General features: G+C 42.9%; 1 protein-coding gene and 1 long non-coding RNA gene across 2 annotated transcripts in view; one reads left to right on the top strand and one right to left on the bottom strand.

Moving 5' to 3' along the window:
- Positions 1-22,577, bottom strand: part of CD81 (CD81 molecule) — a 55,520-nt gene extending 32,943 nt beyond the window's left edge. Inside the window, exon 1 of the mRNA XM_083588902.1 lies at positions 22,298-22,577. Within this exon, the coding sequence (XP_083445028.1) occupies positions 22,298-22,363 (66 nt within the window). The 5' untranslated portion in view covers positions 22,364-22,577. The remainder of the gene's footprint in view (positions 1-22,297) is intronic.
- On the top strand, positions 12,969-22,546 carry LOC310750613. The gene is made up of 3 exons (XR_014542132.1): positions 12,969-17,480; positions 18,121-19,517; positions 19,555-22,546. It is a non-coding gene; the product is annotated as an uncharacterized lncRNA (long non-coding RNA).
- Positions 22,578-26,722: the final 4,145 nt, after the last annotated feature.

The raw sequence follows: 26,722 nt of genomic DNA, 5'->3' as shown, positions 1-26,722 counted from the left end.
ATACATTGCTGTTTGTGAGGAGCATTCCCCCCTCCCATCTTTGAATGTGATTTAAAGGCACAGTACGTACACATGTGGCAAGTCCACCATAATTCTGGCTTCTACTTCACCATCTGACAAACAAAACAACAGCCCTGAGCTGCTCATAAAAAAGAAAAAGCCCAAGAGGAAAACTAAACACTGGCGCAGACTGCAATTTTGCTTTTTCCACTCAGAGTCGGCAAGAATTCTGACAAATTGAAAACACACTGCAATGGGCCTGATCTTTGGCATACTGTTTTTTTCCAGTGGCTGTTCCAGGTGTCCAATTCTGCTTTCCATATTGCAAATAAGATAATGCTTCAGCTGCTTGAGCAACACCGCAGAGCTAGAAAACAGTGCAATGTTCCGTTTCTCATGGGAAAACCGGTGGGAGGCAAATGGGTGATGTCTGCAGCAGAGCACAAATGTAACACTTGCCCCATGTACACACTTCACAGTCACCAAAGAGTCTCATTCTTCTCTCTTTTAAAGAAAGTTACCAAAGTCAGTCTCTCCTGCTCAGAATTTTTTAAAAATGGTATATTCAAGCATGTAGATTTTGTAAAAAACACACACCAAATCTTTACTACTTTGTGAAATATACATCCAATAAATACATTACATGCAATGTCAAAGACTGAACTGCTGATTTTATGTATTGTTATATACATTCTAACTTATTGTCCACTGCTTTATACAAAGCTACCCTCCTCTTCCATTCTGCAGATGGATGGAGCTTCCTGATCTACCCCCCCCCCCGACATTGACATACTTTATACTTTTCATGAGCAAAAGACTTTGGTTGTGTTTGCTTGCATGTGTCCGCACATAAGCAGTACGGTCCATGCTTCAACAGGACAACCCCCTAATTCAAACCCTTCCAATACGATCTACTGAAACATGCTCCAACTACTTTTAAAGCCGACAGAATACAGTGGTACCTCGGGTCAAGAACTTAATTCGTTCTGGAGGTCCGTTCTTAACCTGAAACTGTTCTTAACCTGAGGTACCACTTTAGCTAATGGAGCCTTCCGCTGCCGCACGCGATTTCTGTTCTCATCCTGAAGCAAACTTCTTAACCCAAGGTAATATTTCTGGGTTAGCGGAGTCTGTAACCTGAAGCGTCTGTAACCCGAGGTACCACTGTATATTACAGAATGGATCAGGAAGATAACAGTGTTGCTCAGCATAATTAGATGAAAAGGAGATAGAGGAGGGTGGAAATATCAGCAGGTTGTGGTGGGGAAATGGGACCACAAACTGTAGACAGACAGAAAGGCAGCTGGAGAAGCTCGTTATACGCTTTTAAATCCAGCTTTCTAGATAAACATAATGTGGATACAGCCTGTAAATATGCCCTTGCTTTCTGTTCACTTTTATTCTCAAAGAGAGTCTTCTGTCAAACTTTCAAAAGGATTTGAGAGGATAAATTTCCTGTCCTTATGCCAAAGATATCTATTTGCAAAGTCCCACTTATTGCAATGCAACTTCTCTTCAAGTAAATGTGTGTAGGACTGCAACCCAAAAACTTGATCCTAACCATGTTTTACTTGGACGTAAGTGCAAGTTAAGATTGCGGCCCCAGATATACTGTGTCTTAGAGAAACCCTGCATTCACCCTTCCTGTTTACACTACAAAGTTTTAGCACCAAAAAAGGCGGCATTGAAATAGAATCTGATTACCACAACAACCTGCTACATTTAATTGTTTTCTGTGCAGATGGATTTGCCGCACCCTGCATCTGATCTCTGAAAGTCTACCCCGAGAAAATTCACCAGAGTCCAGTTCACCAAATTCCAAGTTATTTAATTCAGCAGCACCTATACATAGAACCTTCTCTTTGGTAACTATCAGAACCAGATTTTGTACGCTCATTTAATAAGACATTTGTTTCAGTGGGCTTACTGAAACCACCCTCACTTATGGCTCTTTCAACAAGAAGAAAACAGACTAGCAAGCAGGGAAGGCAATATATTCCTGTAAGCGTCAGAGAAGTTGCTGCTAGGGGGAGTGAAAAATCTGGATACCAAATTCATATCTGCATCTGGCTCTTTAAGACTAGTGAAGGTTTTGGAACATGGGAAAGATGCCATGAAATATCCTAGCAACTTCCTTCACTTAGAGCAAAGTGCAGCCTTTATTTCACTTGTGCTGAAGGAACACTTAGAGCAAAGTGCAGCCTTTATTTCACTTGTGCTGAAGGAACAGCTCAACGTTTTGGTCAGAACTGTGAAATCTCACAGGAACCTTGTGGTAACTGGTAGCAGATATGTATGCATGCATGCAAGAGGTAACTGTCCATTGTGTGATGCATGGGAGCATGGTTATTAGGGAGACATTGTTAACATGGCAATCCCAAGCCAGGACAATTTTAATTAATGACAGTAAATCAGAATGTGAGGTTATAAACAAGGAGATAACCTACAATAGGACATGGGGTCTCCCCCCTTTTTTTCTTTCTTTTACAAAACATGCATTTTAAACCCCTTTATAGCCTCCGAGAGCACTCAAGCACTGTATAGCATTAATCACATCTAAAAATTATTTTATATCCAGTGTGCAATTTGCAGCTCTGTGGGGAAAGTAGCTTTGGACAAAGGGAGGGTAGCAGGGACTGAGACAGAAGCAAATGATTGCCCTACACCCAGAATTATCCTCAACCCTTCCTTATATGTTGCAGCATAGAGACTGTTCTCAAAAATGAAAGTGCCTTAGAACTTTGTGTGTTTTTTTCTGCATAACCAATGATCTGATCTCTTTGAAATTTTACACAGAGAACAATACCGCAAAAATGAAAAACAAGCCTGAACTTTTGAAAAAAACAACCCTGAAATAACCAATATTATTTTAGATTTTAAGATGAACTGTGTTTCATTAATTTTTTCTATTACAGCTATGGATTGGAGGAAAGTTGTACCCAGTAGCCATTTCCCACCCCTCCCCCACGATGTCCAAAAAACATAAAATTTTGTTCCAAGACATAAGAGACCCAAAGATTTTCTTCTTTGTTGAGAAAGAGCATGTCTTTGCAATAATTTTCACCATCAAAAACTTTTGATTGCATTGTGCCCTAACGCTGAAAATTTAGGTTTCCTAAACCTAGTTTTTCCACCAAAAAAGCTACATTTATACATTTTTTAAGGCATTTATAAAATCTGTTGAGTGCTGGTTTATTTTTTTCCTGAAATCCTCATCATGTTATTCATCTCTGTGTAAAATTTCAAAGAGACCTGATCATTGGTTATGGAGAAAAAAGATAAAATGCACACAAGGCCAAGGATCTCAAGAGGGACAGAAACACAGATTTCACGAAACTTTGAAGTTCTATAAAATTAAAAGTGTTTTAGATAGAGGGGAAAAAATTAAGGGGGTTTCTTTTAACCACAAGGGAATGGTGTACACCAAGTTTCATCAAAATCCGAGACGGTGGGTGGCATGACCACGTTGAACTGACATGGAATGACCCTTCTAGAGCATTAGCAGAGTGTGTTGTTTTTATAGTAACAGAATAACAAATCTTGTGATACCTGTAAGGCTTAACATTTAATTGTGAAATACGTTTTCCTGGGCTAAGGCTGCAATCTGAACCCCTCTCCTGATTGTGATGGCTTTGGGGAGGGGGTTAGATTGGTACATAGTCACCTCTGTGCCAAAATCTGCCAGCAGAAAGGAGCACTTATGGGAGGTGGGGGCTCTGCTATGGCAGCAGCCCTAAATTTTGTCCTTCTAGGTAGGATGCTACTGTAATGATGGATGTCAATGTGAACTTTTTCTATGGTTTGTTCTTCTAGATCATGGCATCAGGATAAAAGGCAAAACTTGATATAAAAAGAGACCCCATTATGAACTCTCTAGACCGTGCTACTAGTCCTTATCTTAAATGTGAGCTGGAAAGTATGCATAAGTATCCTGATTTCCTAATACTTAATATTAGTATTGGTGCGCTAATCCTCCTGTAAGATCCCCCACCCCACATAGACAGTAAGTCCTTTAGAGAACTCCATAGGTAAACTCGTGATTCAAAGAGTATTCAGATAACCAGAATCATGTCCTTTCCACTTCAACCTTATCGGTGTAAACAGAGTGGTGACAGACAGGAACTTGCAGGAAATAAACAATTGCACAAAGACATAGAAAGGTTGCAACACTCACACATTCAGGAAACCCCTCCCCTGTCCATAGAGTTACACTGGGCCAGAGTAATGCTTAAACCCCAGATTTTCGATGGCTGCACAGCTCACAGCTCCAACAAGACCCTCTTTTTGCCCTACACTTTCAAGGACCAGCTTCAGACTTCTGTGGACCAAGGAATGGGCCTGCCTTACTGACACAGAATACTGAACGGAAGGCAAAAGGCAGAGTTCTCCATTCCTGACTTGCTCTCTAGGTACTTCAGGTCAGGTAAATATCCCCATTTCCCTTTTCTTCTTTTCCCATGGGTACTATGGCAGACTGCCATGCTCATTCTCCAGGACTTGGGGTAATTCTGCCCAGTATCTCAGTAGAATGTTTGTGGGCAGACAGCTCTGCCCAAGTCTACAAAGTTAAATGCTTCTTCCTAGTAAGAGTGACTTACCAGAAAGTAGCCCACTTATGGAGTGCTCTCCTCCCCAGGGAGGTGCAGCTTTCATCTATGCCATTATGGCACCAGGCAAATTATATTATATTATAGGAGGTTTTTAATCTATGATGGAACTGTATCTCTTTTTTCAGGACTGCCACTTGAGTTTACTATTTCTTAACAACATTTTACTGTTTTTGCTTTAAAATGTATGCCACTCTGTGAAAGTTTCTTAATGGAAAGGCATGATAGAAAATGGAAAATTGGGTGTTAGACCAGGGGTCGGCAACCTAAGGCCCACGGAGGCTGTTTAACCGGCCCACGAGCCACCCCTGAACCAAGTCCCTATGCACTGAGCTAAACCGGCGCGGCACGGGGACTCTCTTCCACGGCTCCGGAAATCGCTTCTGCGCATGCCCAGATACCGAAAATCACTTCTGTGCAGGCGTGATTTTTGGCATCTGGGCATGTGCAAAGCGATTTCCGGTGCCATGGACATGTGCAGACATGATTTCCGGCGTTGCGCTGTGCCAGTCTGGCACACGAAGGATCTCCGCAGGAGTGATCCGGCCCATGCCTGGTAAGCTTTGCTGACCCCTGTGTTAGATCATACAAGATGGTAGCACAAAGTTCTTTGACAGGAAATGAACACACAACACTCCTGCCTTTAAAAGGCAAAATTACTCATCACATTTGTTCTTTCAAAGAGGTTAGGGCAGCCTTCATGCGATTTATGTCACCCGATCTGCAAAGACCACCCAGGGAGCTCTGTGACTGAGCAAAATTTGAGGCCAAGTATCCCTGACCCAATAACTATATTCACTCATCCCAATTTACAGGGTATCAACAGATAGCATCATGTCCAAAATTTGAGAAGTAACAGTGCAACCCTCTCCAGCACCATTAGGACTTCAGTCTGAGAACAGACTGGTTTTGGATAGACACATTCAACAAGGAAGTTACAAGTTGTAAAGTATTCCAAGAGAATGGTGTTCTTTTCAGACAATGTGTTTTCTAAAATATGGTACCCAAGGTGAGATCAGAAAGCAGACCTCAGGCTTACATGTGCTTTCCCTTCTACCATATCTGTCTCCTTCCACTACAGAGAGATCCTGCATTTAAATTGGTGGGATTTTCTGAAAACCTGCAAGAGGGAAGAGAACCTGCTCTTTAAGCGGTCTATCAGAAAGAGAACTTCATTCTAATCCAGGGGATGAAATACTAGTGCCTTAACAGGCCCTAACACCACAGAGTGGGAGGCTGCTAAATGCCATCCTATTTTTTCTGCTGCTATTGGATTGTTTTTATTCAGCTGTCTTTTGGTATATGATTATTACCTAGTTGAATAGTTGTTGGGTGTTTCCCCATAAGGGAAAAGGTGGGGTATAAATACATAAATAAAATACTACTAATAACAGTAATGTAAAAATAAAATAATAAATAAGATTGTGTACTAAAGTACTCCTGGTCAGATATTTATCACTGTCCTACAGGGAAGGAGGACAGTGATGTAAGGTCCTGGCCGGTTCTATAAAGAAATCCTACAGAAAGGCCACAGTGTTGGCAGACAGGAAATTGCCTGGAAGGAAATCAGTTTACAGTGCACAGATGACACAGCTTTGCAGGCTGTGTAAGGAAGGGTTTAAAAGCTACCCATGACTGCATGTGAGTTCCTGTGCATGCAATATCATATAAGTCATCTCTTGTGTGCCTTCTTTATTGCCTTTTCTCCAACCAAAGATTTATTGCTTCCCGGAAAGAACTGCGACAGCTCTTTTACACACAAATATGGAACAAATTCTTGAGAGTTTGGTGTGATGGGGAGAGGCGGGAGAAGGAAAAGTAAACTTGATAATGCTACATGAAATTGGCCAGCTAGGATCCATGTGGGCAAAAATTTGACCAAGACTGGCTCTTGAGATTCCATCAGTCTACCTAAAGGACACTTGGAAAACCAGTTACAAGAACATGGGAGCCAAACTCCCAGTGCTTCAAACGGTGAATATCCATTCCGTTTCTGCCTCTGCCCCACAGCACACCAGAACTCCTCCCTGTGATAAGCTTCTCCTTATTGCAGCATTGCTAGATTATCAATTTGGAATCCTTCTCTAAATAATATTTTTTCCTCAAAACTCACAGAGGGGCAGGGAAGAGAAGAAGGGAATTCCTACCTCAACCACCTCCTCTACCCTCTCATCTTTCTCTGTCCGCATTAGTTACCTCAACTCAGGAAACTGCTTGGGAGCCATGCTCCTCGCTTCCTCAAATGCTTGCCCTTCTCACCTCAGGCCCAAACTAGATTTAAACCTTAGGAAGTCTGTTTTAGCATTCTCAGTTCCATCACACCCAATTTCTCAGAAACTAGTCTTTCCTTTATACAACCAAGATAATTTCTTCTACTTCAATCCAAACCTAACTTGATTAAAGACTACAAGTGATAGATAATTACTACATCACATGGTAGTTTGTCCTAGCAGCTAATTACTGCTACTAAAAAAACACCATAATGATTTATCTAGCTTCAGTTTAGAAATACTAATCTAGCAGACACGATCTAATCTTTTTTGAACACCAGATGCTTTGCTCCTTTGTAAATAAAGAGTAAGTTGCTTTGGGGGAAGCTCTTTAAAGAACCAGTTTACTCGAGCATTTTCTACATGATATAGTTAGGGCAAATAAGGGCAATTGTTTTCATCCCCAAGGGCTAGTAGAAAGCAGATTCATGTCTTTCTAATTAAACAGCTGCTGCCACCCCCTTCAAACAGTCAAGTTTTCTTAACCTTCCTGGAATGAAGAAATTTCAAAAGTTTGGCTTGATGTGCTGGAGGTCACATAGCAGACCATATTTATTTTTTGAACCACCGTTCTGAATGAATGAGTTTTTACCATTATTCCTAAAAGTTCTGTCTGATCTCCACATTTAGCACTGGGTCTTGACTTCCATCCAGATCTGAGTGCTTTTGGCATCCTGGCCATTTTATTTCAACTTGGTTCACACACAAGACAGAACATTTTTCTGCTTCTGCAACTTAGTGTTTTGTTCCTATGGTCCATGTAATTTCAGCAGGTTTTAAGATGGTTCACGCATCTGTTTTAGTGTGTGTGGACATTTGGGGAACAACTTGCAAGGCAGTGACAAGTCAGCAAGGCAGTGACAAGACAGAAGGTATTGCCTGAAATGAAGAGAAAGCTGTGAAGTGGAAAAATGTTAAGTACAAAATATTTTGATGATCTCCTGGTTTCTTTGCATTTTTGCACTAATATTAACATCAAGAAATATACCAGACAGAAGGCAGAGTTAAAATAGAAGAGTGCAACAGAAAACATTGTTTTGCCATTAATTGTAGGAGACCCACAACTCAACTGGGGATCTGGGGGTTGAGATAAGGTAAAGGTAAAGGGACCCCTGACCATTAGGTTCAGTTGTGGCTGACTCTGGAGTTGCGGAGCTCATCTTGCTTTATTGGCTGAGGGAGCCGGCGTACAGCTTCCAGGTCATGTGGCCAGCATGACAAAGCCGCTTCTGGCGGACCAGAGCAGTGCACGGAAACGCCGTTTACTTTCCCGCCAGAGCGGTACCTATTTATCTACTTGCACTTTGATGTGCTTTCGAATGGCTAGGTTGGCAGGAGCAGGGACCAAGCAACGGGAGATCACCCCGTCGCGGGGATTCGAACCACCAACCTTTTGATCAGCAAGTCCTAGGCTCTGTGGTTTAACCCACAGCACCACCCGCGTCCCACGGGGGTTGAGATAAATGGGGGCACTAACCTTACTCATGCTTGCTTGATGGGCTGAGTGGCTCAGAGATTTCATTTTGCAGTTTCCCTAAGGAAACTTATGACCACTAGGTCTGTGCTATAAATCGATATATCATCTGACATCAGGTTTTAGATCAAATCGTGATAACCGTTTTTTAAAAGGTGACTTTGCAATTTATTGCATATTGCGTGTGTGGTATTCAAAACTCACAATATTGGAAAAAACAGGAAGCCAATGCTTGTTCCTGCGTGTGCAGCCCTTGCTAATTCCACCTCAGTCAACCTCCATCCCTGCCTTCTGCAGCATTAATGAAATAGCTACAAATCACTACAGCAGGCAGACTCAAAAATCACCCAGCAGATATCGCCAAACAGAGCTTTAGCAGTCACTGTGAGTCTCAACCTTCCCTGTCTTCTGTAGCAGCAGCAGCAGCAGCAAAACTCTACAAATTACTACAGCAAGCTGACTCAAATATCGCCAAGCAGATATGTATCGTCAAGCAGAGCTTTAAGAAATGGTTAGCTCTCCGTCTCCCCAGCCAGCAAGCAGGGACTTCTTCCCTCAAGTTTCTTGCTTCAAGCTCCCAGGCTGGTAGTTGGCTTAGGGGAAGCCTACAGAGACTTCTGGAGCCCCTTTCCCCCATAGAAACATAAACGGGGGTTAGTAAAAAAGAAAGACACCTTCCTTTGTCATTTGACCCTCTTCTGACATTCTGTGTGTGTGTGCATACTGCTTGTGGGTGTGCTAGTGTGTACGTGTGTCTCCCTCCCCCCTCCCGTTGGTGTGGTGTGATGTGCATTTGTTTTTGTGAAGCAGCCGGCAAAAAGCACTGGGGGTTTTTATTAACCCAACCCACACTTCACACTTTGCTTTCTGTAAGTGGCAGCCCAGCCCCTTGTTAAAACTGTACTGCTTGTGTGGGTGTGACTGTCTCCCTGACTCCCTCTCCCCTCTGTTGGTGTGCCCAGCTGATGTTCCATTTGGAGCCATGACACTATGGCAAGGAACTTTCCTGGAGGTGCAGGGGTCTGTGGAGAAAGGCTTCTTCAGCTCCCTTTCTTTATCCCCATGTTTTTTAGCTCAGTCAGCCCTGTTTCGCTTGCACTCTCTGTTAACTCTTTCGCCTCCGAGTTGCTTCCTTCCTTGCTCTGTGATTCTCCTTCCCCTCTTCTTCTTCTTCTTCTTCTTCTTCTTCTTCTTCTTCTTCACCTCCTCCTCCTCCTCCTCTTCTGTGTGATTGTGGCTTTCAAGTTGCTTCAGAGTAAAAGAAATCCCCCCACCCTGCTCTGCTGTTGAATATTTGAATATCTAAAAGTGTGACATTAAATCTGCTTTTTTCTTGTTTAATAATGTAATTAAATTTTCAGGGAACCTTTGATATTTATGCTACTAATCACTTCTACAGCTTTAACTTTAGAGAAAATGTGCTAATTTAAACATTACTGGTACAGCAGTACTATAACATTAACAGTTGTAACAATGTGTTAAAGGTAAGTAAAAAATGATCAATTTTAGACTTAGACCCATAAGTAGTAGCAGTTGCCAGGACATCACCGTGTTCACCTCTACATAGCTCCAGCCCTATTTCAGATATCGTGATATATCGAAATATCACAATGTTTAACTTGTGATATATTGTGATGCTGAAAACCAGATATCTCCCAGCCCTAATCATCACATTATTCAGTTAAAAGTCTTGCACACTGTATACTAAAACACAAGAATTGCATTATAGGTGGGACTTATAAAGCAGAGCCATAGCCATGCCAAGGGAGCAGAGAAAAGAAAAACAAAGCGCTCAGGTCTTCCGTGATACTCAAAGAGCACACTCAAAAGTCTTTTCTGGGTGTTGCAACATACAGGCCCATGGGAGCTTTTATTCCTGTATCTGTTTGTTTTGTTGTTGTTGTTTATGAATTGCTTCCCATAAAACATCCCAAAGCAATTAATAATAAAAACATCAACAATATAAATGTATACATAAATAATTTCATGCCTGATACAGATAGAGACAGGGGCAGAAAATTCTGCTTAAAAGGCTTGTTGAAAAAGGAAGGTGGTCAACAGGCACCAAAAGGAGAAGCAATGCCTGCCTAATATGTCACAGAAAAGAGTCTGAAAGGGTAGGTACAACCACTAGAGTAAAGGGCTAATTCTTACATCATATGATATTAACCTCCAGATGAGACGGCATCTGCAAGAAGCCCTCAGCTGCATGAGATGATTTGAGATTCATGGTACATCCACAATCACATCCAAGCACATGTGTGCTTTGATTACATCTTGAGGTAACACATATTCATCTTGCTGCTGAATTATATAAAGTAGTACACTCTGTGTTGTATAGTTGACTAACAGCAGAGGGAAGAAAACTGGAATGCATGTGTATAGAATAGTTTCACCAGTTTTTCTCAACTGCAAGTTGAGACACCCATTCGTCTGAGAAAGTCCAAGTTCATGAACAACCTTAACGTTTTTTGTCTACATTAGCAAGGACTTTTAAAATCTGAAGCAGGAAATCTGACACTGTTGTCCTTAGCAGGCAGAGGTTGTTTTGGCAAATTCATGCTGGGATGAGGAGGACAAAAGAGTCTTCCCACGAGGAAGTATTTGGATTGTATTTGAAGTATTTGTGATGCCACACAAATGGACAGACACAGTGACAGCATTGTTACAGCACTGAGTTTCCACAAATACGAATAAGTGGAAGATCCCTTAAACACAGAAAGAACACCGTCCTTTCCATACTCAAGACACAAATAACAAGGTCTCATTTCATCTGCCAGAAATGATACAAAAGTCACAATACTGTGAAATGTTCGCATTCTTTCAAAACAAAGTTTCTATACTACATGCCATTTACATAAATTAGCATTTCTCAAAAAATGCCAATAAAATTATGTTTACATAATAAAATTGCATGTACAGATAGGCACTGGACACTTTAACTGGGACTGCAACAACTGCTGAGTCATGATCCCTTTTTCACAGTGAGAGTCAGCAGTCTCCCAATCACTGGAAAGCTAGTGTACTGATACACCTTAGACTGAAATTGTTATTCTACCTTTGTGCCATCTCTGGTTTAATTTTTCTGGGAAATGTGGTGCAACCCAGTTGTTACTTAACAGTAATTAAACTGAGGATGGGAACAGGTACACTTCAATACAAGGTGACTATTAATCTCAGTAATTTATCTTGGAGGCCTTCAATTAACCGCTTGGACCAAGGATCGTTAGGATGTTAATTTTCACAAGCTGACAAAATAAAAACACTTCTACTGAAAATGGCAGCAGTTTGAAAATAAACCACATTAATCTTTAAGGTGAGTTTCAAGTAAATAAAAATAGGAAACTACTAGCTGATTCCTAGAAGTGTGCAGCTCAAAGCAGGGCTTTCTGTGGAATATAACAAGGGTCCACTGTCTGCACCTTCCAGAAGAGGTTTTTGTTCCCACAAGCATTCTCAGCTGGATGGAATGGTTTTTCTCCTTTTTTTTTTAATCTGCCTTTATTTTTTGTGCTGTTTTAAATTGGGTTGTTTCTAATTGTATTTTGTACATCACCTTGAGACCTGTATGGAAGGTGATTAATAACAATGATAATATGTCCATGATGGTTCTCATCATCCAACAGGCTTACTTCACATTGCTAAAGGGACTAAGGCAATTCATGATACAGCTTAGGCAGCCAAACAAGCAGTCCTTGAGCTGCCTATTATCCACAAACAGACTTCACCTGGTCTCAGAGACCATACCTAACTAATCATGGTTTGAACAAGTGGATGTGGGTAAGTCTTTTACGAATCTTCTCCCTATCCACAAAAATAAAAAGACTCTTAACAATAGCAAAACATTCCAAATTTTGTTGCCATATTTCATATTTTTAAGAAAGACCCCCAAAATGGTTTTCACTGCTTTTTCCATCATGTTGCCATACATTCAGGTTGTCCCTGAAATTTTGCCAATTCGGCAAAATCCCCACTGCCGCCGCCGCTTTTATACACAAAAAGCAGGACATGTCAGGAATTATCCTGACATATGGCAGGCCTAACATTTGTCTCACATGTCTTGAATTTGAATCTTCTGGTTATGGTATTTGGGGCTATTTAGGATTAAATTCTAGTCTTCTTGAAATGATTACTGGCTTTGAGAAGCCTTTGCAGTGCTCCCTTGGGAAGTGGTAGACTCTCCTTCCATGGAGGTTTCAAAGCAGAGGCTGGATGGCCATCTGCCATGGATGCATTAGTTGGGATTCCTGCATTGCAGGGGGCTGGACTAGATGACTCTCAGAGTCTCCTCCAACTCTACGATTCTATGACGCTATAGGTCTATATCCCCAACTACTCTATGTAAAAGAAAAGAAAAAAAATCCCATAAATGTATCCCATAATGTAAACTAAGAAGAAATCATCATAAAGAGGTAACATGAATACAAAAAGAAGCAGTTCAAGCTGATTCCTACTTAACGCACATTGCATGGAAATAATTCCAGTCCAATAATTTGACCTTCCACATCAGAATGGTTGGGATCATAGCCAAACTTACTACTGCACTGGCAGTCTTCAACACTTCCTTGGGATATCTGTGACAGATTTATAACTAATAGCGGAAAGAACAGATAAGACACTGGGGCAAGTCCCCCCCCCCCTTATCCATGAGGGAAGCAATCTATACACCAGAGACTCAACAGTACATACTGTTTATCAGGAAACAATATTTCAATTATTAAACATTGGCACATTTGCACGTGGGGAGGGGAAAATGAGTTTTTATTCTTCTAAAAACAAAGGTTTGGTTAATCATTTCAGAACCTAAACAGAAAGTGTTTTATTATTCTTCAACAAGGTTGCAACGTACATTTAAAGATACTGTGCTGGCCACAATGAGCGGAATTGCTCAACGGGGCATGACCTTGATTTTAGAAATTGGCAGTTGGTCAATTTTAGGAAGCTGCCTTAAGCTTAGGCTTAGTGTCCAGCATTGCCTACTATGACTGACACTGGGTCTCAGACAAGCATCTTTCCCATCATCTGCTACTTGATTCTTTTTAGCTGGAGATACCAGAGACTGAAGCCGAGAACTTTGCGCAAGCAATAAAATGATTTTTAAGGTCACCCATATTTTATGCTACTAGAGAGTATTTCAAATGGAAGAGTTTTGGCCAAGAGATTCACTAGTAAGAAGTCCCCTTGCAAGTCTTCTTTCCATTCCTGCAAATTATTTCTCACTGTTCCTTTATTCCCCAGCCATTTAGTTTTGAAGTTTGCCCAAATGAACCCCTGCAACGGGCTGTAGTTTTAGCAGCAGCAGAGCACATGTCTTGCATGCAGGAGGTCACAGATTCAATTCATGGAATCTCCAGGTAGGACTGGAAAAGATTCCGGCCTGAAACCCTGGACAGCCACTGCCAATCATTGTAGGCAGAACTGACCCATAGGGAACAATTGATGTGACTAAGCGCAAGGCAGGCTCCTATGTAATGAAATAGAAGGGAAACACTCCTAACCCTTAGGCCTGCTCAGGTGTTATCCAGTTTGCCATAGTCTTTAAATAATTATTCTGCAGCATTTGCCTCATGGTTTGTCCAACAATTAAAACATTTCCTTCTTGTTTAATTTATGCAATTTGTCAAAGGTTTCTCCCTAACTGAAGGGGATTTTTTTTAACATAAAAGGGTAACGGGTCCCCCATCCCTTCTCTACTGTATTAAAACATGCAGGACCTGGAAAGGAAGGTGAAAGGCAGTTTTTACAAAAGAGGCAGTATGAAGCATGCTCAGAAAATATATGAGTTATAAGAATCCTGTTAAAACTGACTGTACTTTGATTCTCAGCAAAAATTAGTCTTAGGGGAAACCCACACCCTTACAGCTACTAAAATATTCTGTTCCATTGATGGAATGGCAAAAAGTGATTTTATGCCTAAATGCCATTTCAGTATTTCATTCCAACAGTTCTGAGTATTTAAGCTACAGTAATCTAATTGCTGTGCTTTTCAATGGAGTGACTTGGCACTCGTATGTCAAAGTACTAAGAATTAGACCATTGAGATTGCTGCTATTTTCTGATGCACATCCTGGAAAATTCAGGTTGTGCTATCAAAGTTCATTTGTAAGTCTTGAATAGCAGAACTCACTTCCCCGTAAGATCACACTTTTTGTGGCAAGGAAAGTGATGGGAAAATGCTAGACTCTCAAGTTTACAAACCATGGTTGGTTCCAGAACTCATGCACACTCCATGTCCCTCAAAAATCTGCTGTGGAAGATTGGAAGACCCCGTGGAACAGCATAGGAAGTGGTGCAGGAGACTGTTGAGAGAAGTTTGTGAAAACTGCCTCCCCTCTTCCTTCTGTTAGGTAGCAGTGGACAATTTCAGGAGGGCTATAAAGAATGTACTTTGATTACAAGGCTGCCCTAAACTCTTTACTTTGAAAGGGAAATAGATTATATTTAAAGAGAAACATCTAAAGCTTCCCTCCCCAATTATTCATGAAAGTTAAGAGGCAGTTTGTTTCTCCCAACAATGCTACAAATGTGGTGATTCTTCAAATCCAAAAAAATGAAGAAATCTAAAAGACTGAGGTTCAAGTCCATGGGTAGGCAAACTAAGGCCCAGGGGCCAGATCCGGCCCAATTGCCTTCTAAATCCGGCCCGCAGATGGTCCAGGAATCAGCATGTTTTACATGAGCAGAATGTGTCCTTTTATTTATTTATTTGTGGGGCCTGCCTGGTGTTTTCACATGAGTGGAATGTGTGCTGCATCTCTCGGTTATTTGTGGGGCATAGGAATTCGTTCATTCCCCCCCCCAAAAAAATATAGTATGGTCCCCCACAAGGTCTGAGGGACAGTGGACTGGCCCCCTGCTGAAAATGTTTGCTGACCCCTGCTCAAGTCAGATGAGGCTCCAAATCATGACTTTGTGGATTGGGAAATGTGTAACAGGCCCATACTCCTCCCTCCATTCCTCTACTTCCAGGTCTCTTGTGAAGTCTGAAATCTGACTGACTGGTTAACACCAACTTCCAACTAATGGTTTGCAAACTCACCTCAGTCCATTGCTTGGAAGTTAGCACTGAACAGTTTACTCAGTTCAGACTTACAAAAAAAGATTAGACAAAGCCAACTCAGAGCTGAAGGTGGGACAAGCATATTGGTCTACAGAATGTACCTAAACTTCCTGAGAATGGTTTGGAGAATGACTTTTGACCCAGGCTTATATGTTCTTTTGGTAGCACGGTTTTAACTCTTGGTTGTACATTAATACACAAACTTCCATCTCCAGGGCTATTAGCTTGCACCACCCATTTCCCCCTTTGAGTATATGCTGTGGTCACAAACACTGATGATGATCCCTCATCCATGTGGCCAAGTTTAAAGGAGCAAAATCTACAGTAAGGGTTTAGCACAGGGGGCAGTATCCAACTGGACAGATATGCTAGAACAAGCACTTTTGACTGTACAATGGAACTTCCCCTCCTTCCACATGCCCTCTTAAATGGTCATGGGTTTTCCCCCAATTTTGTGGTGCATATTTCGGGGGGGCGGGTGTGAGGAGAGGGAGGGGAAGTACATTGCACTGCCAAAAGTACTCGCGCTAGTGGAACTGTTTCATTGGATACTGCCCAGAGAAATGCCACTACACAGACAGAGAAAGCTCTTCCAGTTTACAAGCACTGTTATATTCTAAAATGCACAAGAAGGAAAGGAGGCTGTTAACTTAGTTACACTGGAGCTAAATCTGAGAAGTAAAACCAAAGCCAGCAGGTTTTTGTGTGTGTGTCTTGTCAGTGAATATAGCTGAATGCTTAAAGGACTTCTTTTCTCTTTCTAAAACCGCCAAACAAGTTTCGCTTTGACATGCCAGCAGTGTTGTAAAGAGCTGCCCAAGTTTTTGTTCTCCTTCACACTTGTTGCTGCCAACAATGCCAGACCTCAGATAAGCAAATGAGTGTGGGGAGCTACAGAAGGCAGGGGAGAGAGGAACCTTGCATACTAACAAGTCAGTCTGGTGTTAGTCTTGGGAATCTTTCTGGCTCCCACAGGCTTTTGTATCATGGCACTTGGGGGGGGAGCGCCACTTTTGAGTAAGGTTGACTCTTCAAATGGTTCGACTTCTAGGACAAAAAACATTTTGCAACACTGCTTAGATCAGCCTTGCAACAAAACAAGACAAAACCAATTGTACAAAATCTATTAGCCTACAAAATAATCCTACCAGCCCACAAACCCACCAAACCCTCATGCCCACACTGGTGGGAGGAACCATGCTGGTCTGGGCAAAGGATTCGGCTCAAATCATTCTTCTAGTGGACATTTAATATACCACACAAGCCACACAGCTCCCAAGTGACCGAGTATCATGGCTTGATATACTAAAAGCCATTACCTGAGGAATCCTGTGGGTAGAAACCTCTATATACACCCCAACTGGCATGAGAGCAATTATGGAAGTGAAGACAAGTCGTGCTAGCCAGGCTATATGTAAAGTCAGTTCTAGGACAACCTGAAACAAATGATATTTACTTCTCCCCACCTGCATAACCACCAAAGATGGTTCTTAGTCACCAGAGGCAGCTTGGCAATGGCTGTTTGCTAATCTTAAAGCAGCCTGTCATATGCACACAGAGTCTGTATTCAAAATGGAAACAAGAGCAAGGGGACATGCTGGATGTCTGCTTTGATTAACAGAGGGGTTTTTTAAAGACAGCAAAGCTTATCTGCATTTTAACTTTTCTGGAGATCTTGCAGCCTTCTCTGAATACAAGGCCCAATGCAGGCTTTTTACTCTTGCACAGCTTTTTCACACTGCATTTATTTCCTAACACTCACCGTAGTTGTGTTTGTCTTACAATTTTCCCCCATTCTCATACAATATCACAGTATAATTATTCCATGTTTGTACAACCCATGAAAATTCTATGAGGAACGGGAAACCAGCTTTCTCTCTTACTCACTTCTTTTCTACATATAGCGATTCTGCCCTGCCAATCTCCTGGCAAAACATATGACATGAGTTACCCTGGCTTCCACCTATAGTCTGTACAGACCAGCAAAAGCTGCACTACATGATTCTTCAGCCTATGCACATTGCTGCTAAGATTGTATTTTCTACATTCCAGCCACCTCCATGAATGCTGTGCTTTAATTCAACCATTTCAGTTATCAGGGTGGGGAACCAGCGGCCCTCCAGATGTTGTTCAAGTACAACTCCCATCATCCTTGACCACTGGCCACGCCAACCGGGGCCAATGAGTTTCCAACAACATCTGGAAGGTCACAGGTTCCCCCATCTCTGCTCTACAACACAAAGAACTACTCTGTGGTGTGGCAATTGCTTAAATTAAGAACCATAAACACCTGGAAGTCAATAGGGCTATCATCTGCACAGGTTACTTCATTTCCCCATAAGACATTATCTGGGACTGAAACAACAATAATAAGCATTGTGATCACTATTCCCAAAGGTTACTTTTTTAAACATCACATACAATCCCTACTTCTGTTACTTTGTAAGAAGTGATAGTTTAGCATTTATTTTTCCAGGTAGATCCAAGAAGTAGAGGAAGAAGATGGCAATGGCTTAACAGAAACCATTTTTTTCATGAACAAACTCTGTGTAGCCTCTTACATTCTCATAGCTAGTGAGGATCCCATGTTGAATCTGATCCACACATGCGTGTTCATCATGCATGTCAAAGAGTCATTGCAGACCCTACACTAAAGTTTTTGTCTCACCTGAAAGACAAACTTTTAAATGGGCACTGTTCCTAATCCAGATGCAAGTCAAATTATGAATATGCATTAATTACAAAGCCTTTGTATGCTGCTAAGGTGGTCTAGATGTGGGCTTGGAGAAGTTGAGAGAATGGAAAGAGGCCTCTACCACCGATGACCATACTCCCTTTATGACAGAAAGCATTTCTCTTGAGCAATTGCTTAAGAGAAGATGTGCCAAGCAGTGGTGGATGGAACCAAGTGGTCATAGGAAAAATGACAGAGCCACAACCCTTATTAAGGAGTATTTTCGACCAGTGTTAGAAACTGAGATATGAAAGCTAGGAGCTAAATGGCACCTTAAACCTAGGTTATGGGCGCAACAACAGAATGTCTAGACACACTTTTTTATAATAGGAATACAAAGCAGAAAATGAATGAACTGCAGCTAAAATATTATGTCATTTTTCACATGGTCTAGTCCTTCCCCTGTCCACCCCCCTAAGATTCTTAAGAGGGTCTCTTCTCTGGTCTTCAGAGAGTAGCTGGAAATGAGGAGGCAGAAAAAGGTCCTCCTTTCCTTCCACTCTGCAGTTTTAATCTGAAATCTTAGGTGGAGTACTGCGCCCAGAGATCAGAAACTGCTTGCGCTAATTAAATTCCCTGTCGCAAAATGCACCTAGAACAATGGGAGTTTTGAACACTGTTTTTGACATGACAAAAGACTGACATGAACAGATGGGGTGCCCAATAGCTTATATATCCTTCCTGCTAAATTTCAACACTTCCATAGAGCTCTGTATTCTTAGCACAGTGTTAGACTACAACAACAGGAAGTTTAAGACAAAAGGTAAGAAAAGGCTCTCCAGATAAGGCGTAAGTTGGGGGGGGCCACACAACACAGTTAGAGATGCTATGTTTCTTCATTCCCATGGGAGGATTATTGCCAATGGAATGGTCTGAATTTATAGCACATATCATGCTTTGGATGCAGGTGCAGACTATTATTTTAATTCACTCCCCTGAGTTCTTATCATGTTCTCACAGCCAGGATGACGAGCTTTGAAAACCTTGTCACAATGAGCTTTCCCTAGTCATAACAAAACTGGGCTTCCATAAGGGTAGCTAAGGGAGGTTCACAAAAGGAAGCTGGCCAACTTGTCCTTCTGTGTCCATCTTCAGATGCAGGGCTGTATGGATGACCCTTTGTACCTACCGTCATCTGTGTACACTCTCACTGCAATTTCTGAAATCGTAGTTGCAATGGATTCTGTTGTGTTTTTATGTAAACTACTTAATTTTTTTATCATTTTAAGCACTATTTTAAAAAAAAACTAACAAAAAAGCCCACCACAGCAAAATATATCAATTTAGGAACAAGTTTGTACATTCTATTTTTCAGAGGTGGTCAGCAGGAATTATATATGGTTGCAGGAGAGAGCTGTTCTTAGCCAGATAGGTAAAGGAAGCATCCCAAATTTATTCTATGAGCAAAGAAAAATAAACGCATTCTTTGAATTCTTTCCAGTCAAAGGGACACATATTAAATTAGTGCTATGTGCAGCTATGCTATAAAAAAGCATTCTCAAAAATGTTGGAATCATAAGATAACATATATTATTAAACTTCTATGTATTTCTAGAAGGATTCAAAGTGCAAGGGCTCAGCTCAGAGTAATAGGTTTACAGGCAAGCAATGCAATCAAAACATTTGCAAATCCTAATAAATCCACTACTGGAAAATGAAGTACACCACAGTTATACATCACCAACAAATCACTAAACAATAGATTCTTAGACAAATCTCCCATTGTGTGCCAAGAGAGTTAACTAATCCGTCTATAAACAGTAGTTGGGAAAGAAGGCAGTGATGTTGGCCTGCACAATAGATATATGATGCTTGTAAAATGTATGTCATAGATTTCTTCTCAATGAGGTTTCAAGCCCTCTGCTTAAGTGATGCAGCCCCAGGGCAGCTACCTGTAGAGCCAGAATTACTATGAAACTCAGACCAGGGCAGCTGTGATCTAGCCAGACTTCTCTTCCCTCTCCCCAACTCATTTTTCTCTTCACAGTCCAGTGGATAGCAGTGGCCATAGGTTTAGGGAGCATGGCACATTTGGGAAATAATGGTAATTCTAGCATGAAGAGCACAAAGGGGTTGCTTAATAATTAATCTCTTTAAGTCTATAAGAGCTGCAGGACAAAATGACCCAGAAAATCACTGGGAATGACAGAACCTCCATACCAAATGCATGCCAACAGCAGAATTCTATGCAGGTTTACTCGGAAGACAGTCCCATTAAGTTCAGTGTTTCTTCCTCTCGGGTAACAGAGCATAGGGCTATACCTTAAATACTGTATCTGTGTAAACAACAGGGAGACGATTTCGTTCTGTACCTTCCAAGCCTTTCCTTTAAAAGAGAGGCAAGCACAGTGCCCTTATATGAGCACACAGCAGACACAAGAGATATGAGCCTGTTTGCTCAACTACAGTTCAAGGCTGTTATCATTCGATTAATTTAATGACATCATCTAAAAGGTGGCTGAAGTTAACCTGGCGGTTTGATGGTTGGGTTGTGAGCAGTGGAGCACAGCAGCAATGCTACAGGGCGTTAAAGAGTGGTGGGGATGACAGTTAGGTTTAGCAATGCTTCTCCAAGCTAACACTTTTCCCTATAGAAAAATATTCTTTAAAATGTGTGGGTCCTGGGGCTTTTTAATCACTGATGCTGGCAACTATGATGGTGGGGATATCAGTCATACAAGTGTTCAACCAAAAATATGTTTCATATGCATGCCTGGAATAAACTCCATTAGTGGCTCCCACTGGCAAAAAACGTTGGGAGTTGTTAGGAGTCCCCAAATTAGCAACCCTGTCCCCAAGGATATCCTTTTCCTTCAGGGCTAATACTTTACTTTTTGTAAAGTAAACAGCAACCTTCAGATTTGTACAACTCAACTTCCAATGTCTATCAAATATGGTATAAGCAGATTTGAAACCCTTCTTAGCTCAAAGCCACAGGAACCCAAGAGAAGCCTAAATTCTTCTGAGATTTGGGGTGTGGTCGGTGCAAAATTCTGCAGCCAAGAAGGAAAGATGAGATCATGAGAGGCAGTCTGAAAGGCACTGCAAGTCATCCATTTTAAAACATCCTTATTTCCCACAAATATTTTTAGTGCCTTCTCCCACACCCATGACACTTCCCCATTCCACCCCCGGCCCCCTTTAAAAGAACTGCCTCAAGCTGAGAAGTATCACTTTCAGAATTCGCTAAGTGCATGAGAAAATATAAGATTAGTGGGGGTTTTGAAAGCGTTTTTTGGGCAAAAAAAACCAACCCAAAACTTTATAGCCCCCCTCCCCCAAAATCACACCGGATGTAAGCTGTTGTCGTTGTTTCCCAAAGCTGTTTACCAGACAGGAAACTAATGCTCCCCCATCGCCCATAAACATTTGCTAGGGTGAAATTTGCATGCACTTCTAATGCCCAGATTTATTCAAATACTGTATTTCCAGCGCCTCAGACTAGCCAACCATTCTCTTGCTGTCTGGACTCGGGCATCGGTGTGTCACACTCGGCTTGCACAACAACCAAAAAAGAATTGTCGGCCCCTCTCTCTTCCTCCCCGGCCCCCCGGTTAACTTTAAAGTTGATTGATAGAGCAGAACTTTAGAAGAAGTGAAAGCAGCCGTTACAAAACCGCACACCAAGTCAAAACCCTGGCGAGGTTTGGTATCTGTATATTTGGCCAGTTTGGGGGCATGGAGGCTCTGCCAGGAGAACTGCTTGTAAAGGGGAAGCCTAGATGCTTTAACGCGGTTCTGGCGCGCGATCCTGTGTTATTTGCTTTGCTTTGCTTTGTTATTTGCTTTGATTTGCTTTTGCCCAAAGGAGAGCCTCCTCCTCCTCCTCTCCAAACCCAAACATCGTGGCTGTTTACATCCCCTCGGTCCCAGCCTCACGGAGGAAGCGGGGGGGACCCCGACGCAGTCAGGTGGGAAGCCGGGAGAGCGAACGCTGCTCCTTCCCTCCTCGCCTCTCGCGCGCGCCAGGGGAAAAAGAAGATCCGCGCGGGCTCCATGGCGAGGCTGCTCGCTTGTTTCTGGTGGGAATCGGGAGCGGGGAGGAGGCGGCGGCGCCACGGGAAGGGAGATAAGCCCAAAGCAACACACAAGCGCCTGGCTCAGCCTTCGCCACCGCCGGCGGCCACGCGCAAAGCGGCCGAAGCGACTCACCCAGAAGACGAAATTGAAGACGAAGAGGAGGTATTTGATGCACTTGGTGCAGCCTTCTACTCCCATCGCGGCGGCTTTCTGCAGGCGGCAAGAATGTGGCCTGGTCTCTCGGCTTAGGAGCAGGAGCAGGAGGAGGAGGAGCTGCTGCTGCAGATGGTGGGCTCCGCTGTTGTTTTCAGGGGCACCAGCTCGCCAGGATGCTTCTCTCTCGGTTCCCGTTACCTCTCCCCTCCCTCCTCCTCTCCCTCTGACCCGGGCGCGCAGCCAGGTCCCTCCTCCTTCGCCGCGGGCGCGCCGAGGAGAGAAAAGCAGCGCCCCCTGCAGGCGGCTCCTCCGCCTTTCTTCATTCACGGCTGCTTCAGCCAAATGGTCACGGAGCCGCCCCCATTCCCCCCCCCCCGCCCGGCGGAATCAGGCCAGACCCAAAACAGGCTGGTTTTCTAAGCTCTGGTAGGAAGAGCGATTGGCAAAACCAGGCAGCCGAGTGCACATAAGCAGCAATCTAATGAGCCCACTTCGCAGGCCTGGTATTTATTAAAGCTTTATTATTTTTTAAAAATAAATAAATCTGGTGCCTGGAGTGGGGGGTGGCTTAGGGGAGAGGCCAGATGTCGAGGCATTGGGTCTCCGGGGGTCTGAGGTTCTTCATCCCCGCACTAAGCAATCGACAGGTCCCTACAGCACACTTCTAGCACTTGTTAGTGGTGGAGGCAGATTGTCTCTTCAAATTATCTGCCCTATTTCTGAGTAGAGGAAAAGAGGAAACCATTTCAGTGAGGTTCTCCAACAGCTGCTTGGGTGTGGTCTCACCAGAGACAGTAGCACTGATTCTTTCTTCATTTTCCAGTTTGTTTTTGCGACCACTTCACATGCCCGCAGCAGCAGCAGCAACTGCCATCATTTTGCATCAGCCACACTTCTACAGACCTGGGGCATTATTGGGGTGGGGGTGGATAGCAACTGCAAAAATATTCAGAGGATGCCCTGCAAACTGACCTTTTTCTAGGAACCCAATGTGAGAAACCTGTAGCCCTTCAGATGTTGTTGGACTATAACTCGCATCATGGCCATATCAAGTAGGGCTGGTGGGAGTTGGAGTCCAGGAACACCCCTGCTTTAATTGGACCTCTTTGTCACTGTATTTGCAGAAACTAAGTTAAAGTCTTCTATATAGTGACTCCTTCCTCGTAAGTCTTCACCCTTGGAAGTCTGCCCCCTAATCACAAGAGAAAATGCATGGTGACAAGCAGCGATTGGGCCTATAGTTGGGGACCAGTACTTTGCACATACCCAGAGACACTGCTTTGGTTTCACCTTTCACAAATTCACACATTCCAGAGCTGTTCATAGGATTGAAAATAAGGCAGAGTTGTGGTGCAGCTTCTTCCAATCTGTTCTTCTGGCTGGAAAATTCTGGACACTTTTTAAAGCATTCCTCCAAGGCAGGAACACAGACTAAGCAGAAGTTTTATATTTCTACCATATGAAGACAGAAACTGTTTATGTTTAACAGTTCAAATGCTGCTGCAGTGAAACTCACAAAGAGCAATCGTGTTAAAGCAGCCCAGATTTAAAAGCCAGCATTTAAAAAGTTAATTAGCTAAATATAGTGAAGAATTTTAATGGGACTGACCAGATTGTTTTTGTTCAGTGAGTTATTTTTAAACATTTCAGGTTTTGGCCCAAAACTTGCTCTTGGTTGCACGTCAACATTTTTCTTGCTGTATAGGAAAACGAGAGCAAGAAAACCAGAGACCAACAAATGAATGATGTCATACACAGCAGAGGCGTCTCTCAAAAGGGCCAACAAAGAAAACCATCCCAGTTCCAGAGGGGATGGAGGTACGAATGGATGGATCTGTCCGTTCAAGTTTCAGTTTTTCAGTCTTAAGCCACTTCACCACATTTCTGCAGCAGTTTGCAATATTTCTCACAATAATTCATCAGAATTTGAGTATGTTTTTGCCTAATAATACACAGGTTGCAAGCCATTTCCCCTAAAAGAATGCCTTTTTTATGGTATTTCCATTACATGCAGTTTTATGCCTATTCCCCCCTAATATTATGCATCTGCATACTTTTGGTGGGGAGCTGGAGAATTACATTGCAAAATCCAAGGAAGGGCGAATTTCAAAAGCCAGCTGTGTTTGGGTTTGCATACTACTTCAGGCAGTGCAAAAGTGGTTGCTTTGCATTAAAAAGCAAACTGAACCACATTTATCCAGCCTTCCCTCCATAGAGGAGCCTGTCCCATCCCCAAAGGGTAGTAGCCACCACCAGTCATCCCTGATCTGGTTCCTCAGCTATGAACAAAACAGTGTAGTCCGATTCAGCAACACACTGAATCCCTCACTTTACTTCAGACTTAGGAGAAGGAGCTTCCCCTTAGCGATGTTCTGAATGTTCACTCACCTTGTGTACTCTCTCCTACTGAACTCCCATTTCACTTCAGTCATTTCTACAATCATTTCTAGGACTTGAGTCTCAGGTAACAGTAATGTGAAGGTAAAAGGTAAAGGATCCCTGGACGGTTAAGTCCATGGGGTTGCGGCACTTATCTTCTCAGGCCGAGGGAATCGGCGTTTGTCCACAGACAGCTTTCTGGATCATATGGCCAGCATGACTAAACCACTTCTGGTGCAATGGGACACTGACGGAAACCAGAGCTCACAAACTCTGTTTACCTTCTTCCCACAGCGGTACCTACACTTGCACTGGTGCACCTTTGAACTGCTAGGTTGGCAGGAGCTGGGACAGAGTAACAGAGCTCACCCCGTCGCACAGATTCGAACTGCCGACCTTCTGATCAGCAAACCCAAGAGGCTCGGTGGTTTAGATCACAGTGCCATGCGTGTCCTGCCTGACATTAAAGGATTTAGAAGAACCCACAGACTACATACCTGCTCCTTCCGAGGGAGTGTAACCCCATCCAGAGCAGGACAGCCACCATCTATCTGTTCTAGGGAACCACTCACTAACAGTGTCTCAGTCTTGTCTGGATAGAGCTTCAGTTATTGGCTCTCATCCAGTTCATTCTTTGGTCTAGCACATATGTAGTGAGTGGGACTATCCACACCCGCCCCCGACCATTCCTCCTAGACACTGGCAGGACTTGGCCAGGAAGGGGGAGCGATTGCTAGTTGTTGCAAATCACAAGCCAAATGGTAAAGCTGCCACGCCTCCTTTCCCGGACCACCCTCGAATGGGGTTCAAGGAGGAGAACCCCCCTTTGATATTTACCGGGTTTGCCCAGCCCTGAGTCACTTTACCGTGACGCAGACAGAAATTCAACAGGTAGGTGTCCAAACATAGGGACGCGGGTGGCGCTGTGGGTTAAACCACAGAGCCTAGGACTTGCCGATCAGAAGGTCGGTGGTTCGAATCCCCACGACGGGGTGAGCTCCCGTTGCTCGGTCCCTGCTCCTGCCAACCTAACAGTTTGAAAGCACGTCAAAGTGCAAGTAGATAAATAGGTACCGCTCCAGTGGGAAGGTAAACGGCGTTTCCGTGCGCTGCTCTGGTTCACCAGAAGCGGCTTAGTCATGCTAGCCACATGACCTGGAAGCTGTACGCCGGCTCCCTCGGCCAGTAAAGCAAGATGAGCACCGCAGCCCCAGAGTCAGCCACGACTAGACCTAATGGTCAGGGGTCTTTAGGTGTTTAGATCTGTTTGGTCTTTAGATCTGGTTGGACACCTTTCTGTCCAAACAGTAAGGCACCAGTTTAGCTTCCCCAAGCAAAGGCACAGAGTACAAAAGACAAAAAGTCCTTTCCCAAGTTTATTAGACAAGCCACTCAAAAAGTTGCACATTTCTTAGGTTACAAACAAAAAAATAAAAACATTGTAAAATATAACTAGCTAAAACCATACTCACACAGCAACAATAGTTCAAAACACAGAGAGTAGTCAAGAGTCCTTTAACTGGTCAAACGCCCCCAGGCAAAGTACCAGGGCAAGATGTTCTGCCCTTTGCATCTGAATTCCCAAATCCTTGAAAACCCACGTGGAGGACAGGTTAGGGACCAATCATTTCTTTAGATTAATTACTAATTTACCAATGGCTGTATGACTAGACTATATCTCCTGATTGTCAAGAGACCAGCACAGCTGAACTTTGTTTAGACTCGGAGACCTTAAGATCAAAAGGCTCTTCCTTCTTTCCCAGGCCTCTCCTACACACTGTACCAGGCTCCTAAACTGTAAATTACTTTATAGCCTCCTTTTTACAACCCAATCCACACTCAGGCCCCCAGCTGTGCCAGGGTCTGCAAATCAGATAATATCTCATCCTGCCTAGAGTCAAGATGTTTGATGTATCACAGTATTTTAATATTCTTTTGGAAGCCGCCTAGAGTGGCTGGGGAAGCCCAGCCAGATGGGCAGGGTATAAATAATAAATTATTATTATTAAATTATTATGTAAC

The sequence above is a fragment of the Podarcis filfolensis genome (assembly GCF_964270895.1).
Source record: "Podarcis filfolensis genome assembly, chromosome: 1".
NCBI lineage: Eukaryota > Metazoa > Chordata > Lepidosauria > Squamata > Lacertidae > Podarcis > Podarcis filfolensis.
The sequence above is the reverse complement of the archived record's forward strand: the minus strand, read 5'-3'. Positions and strand labels throughout refer to the sequence as shown.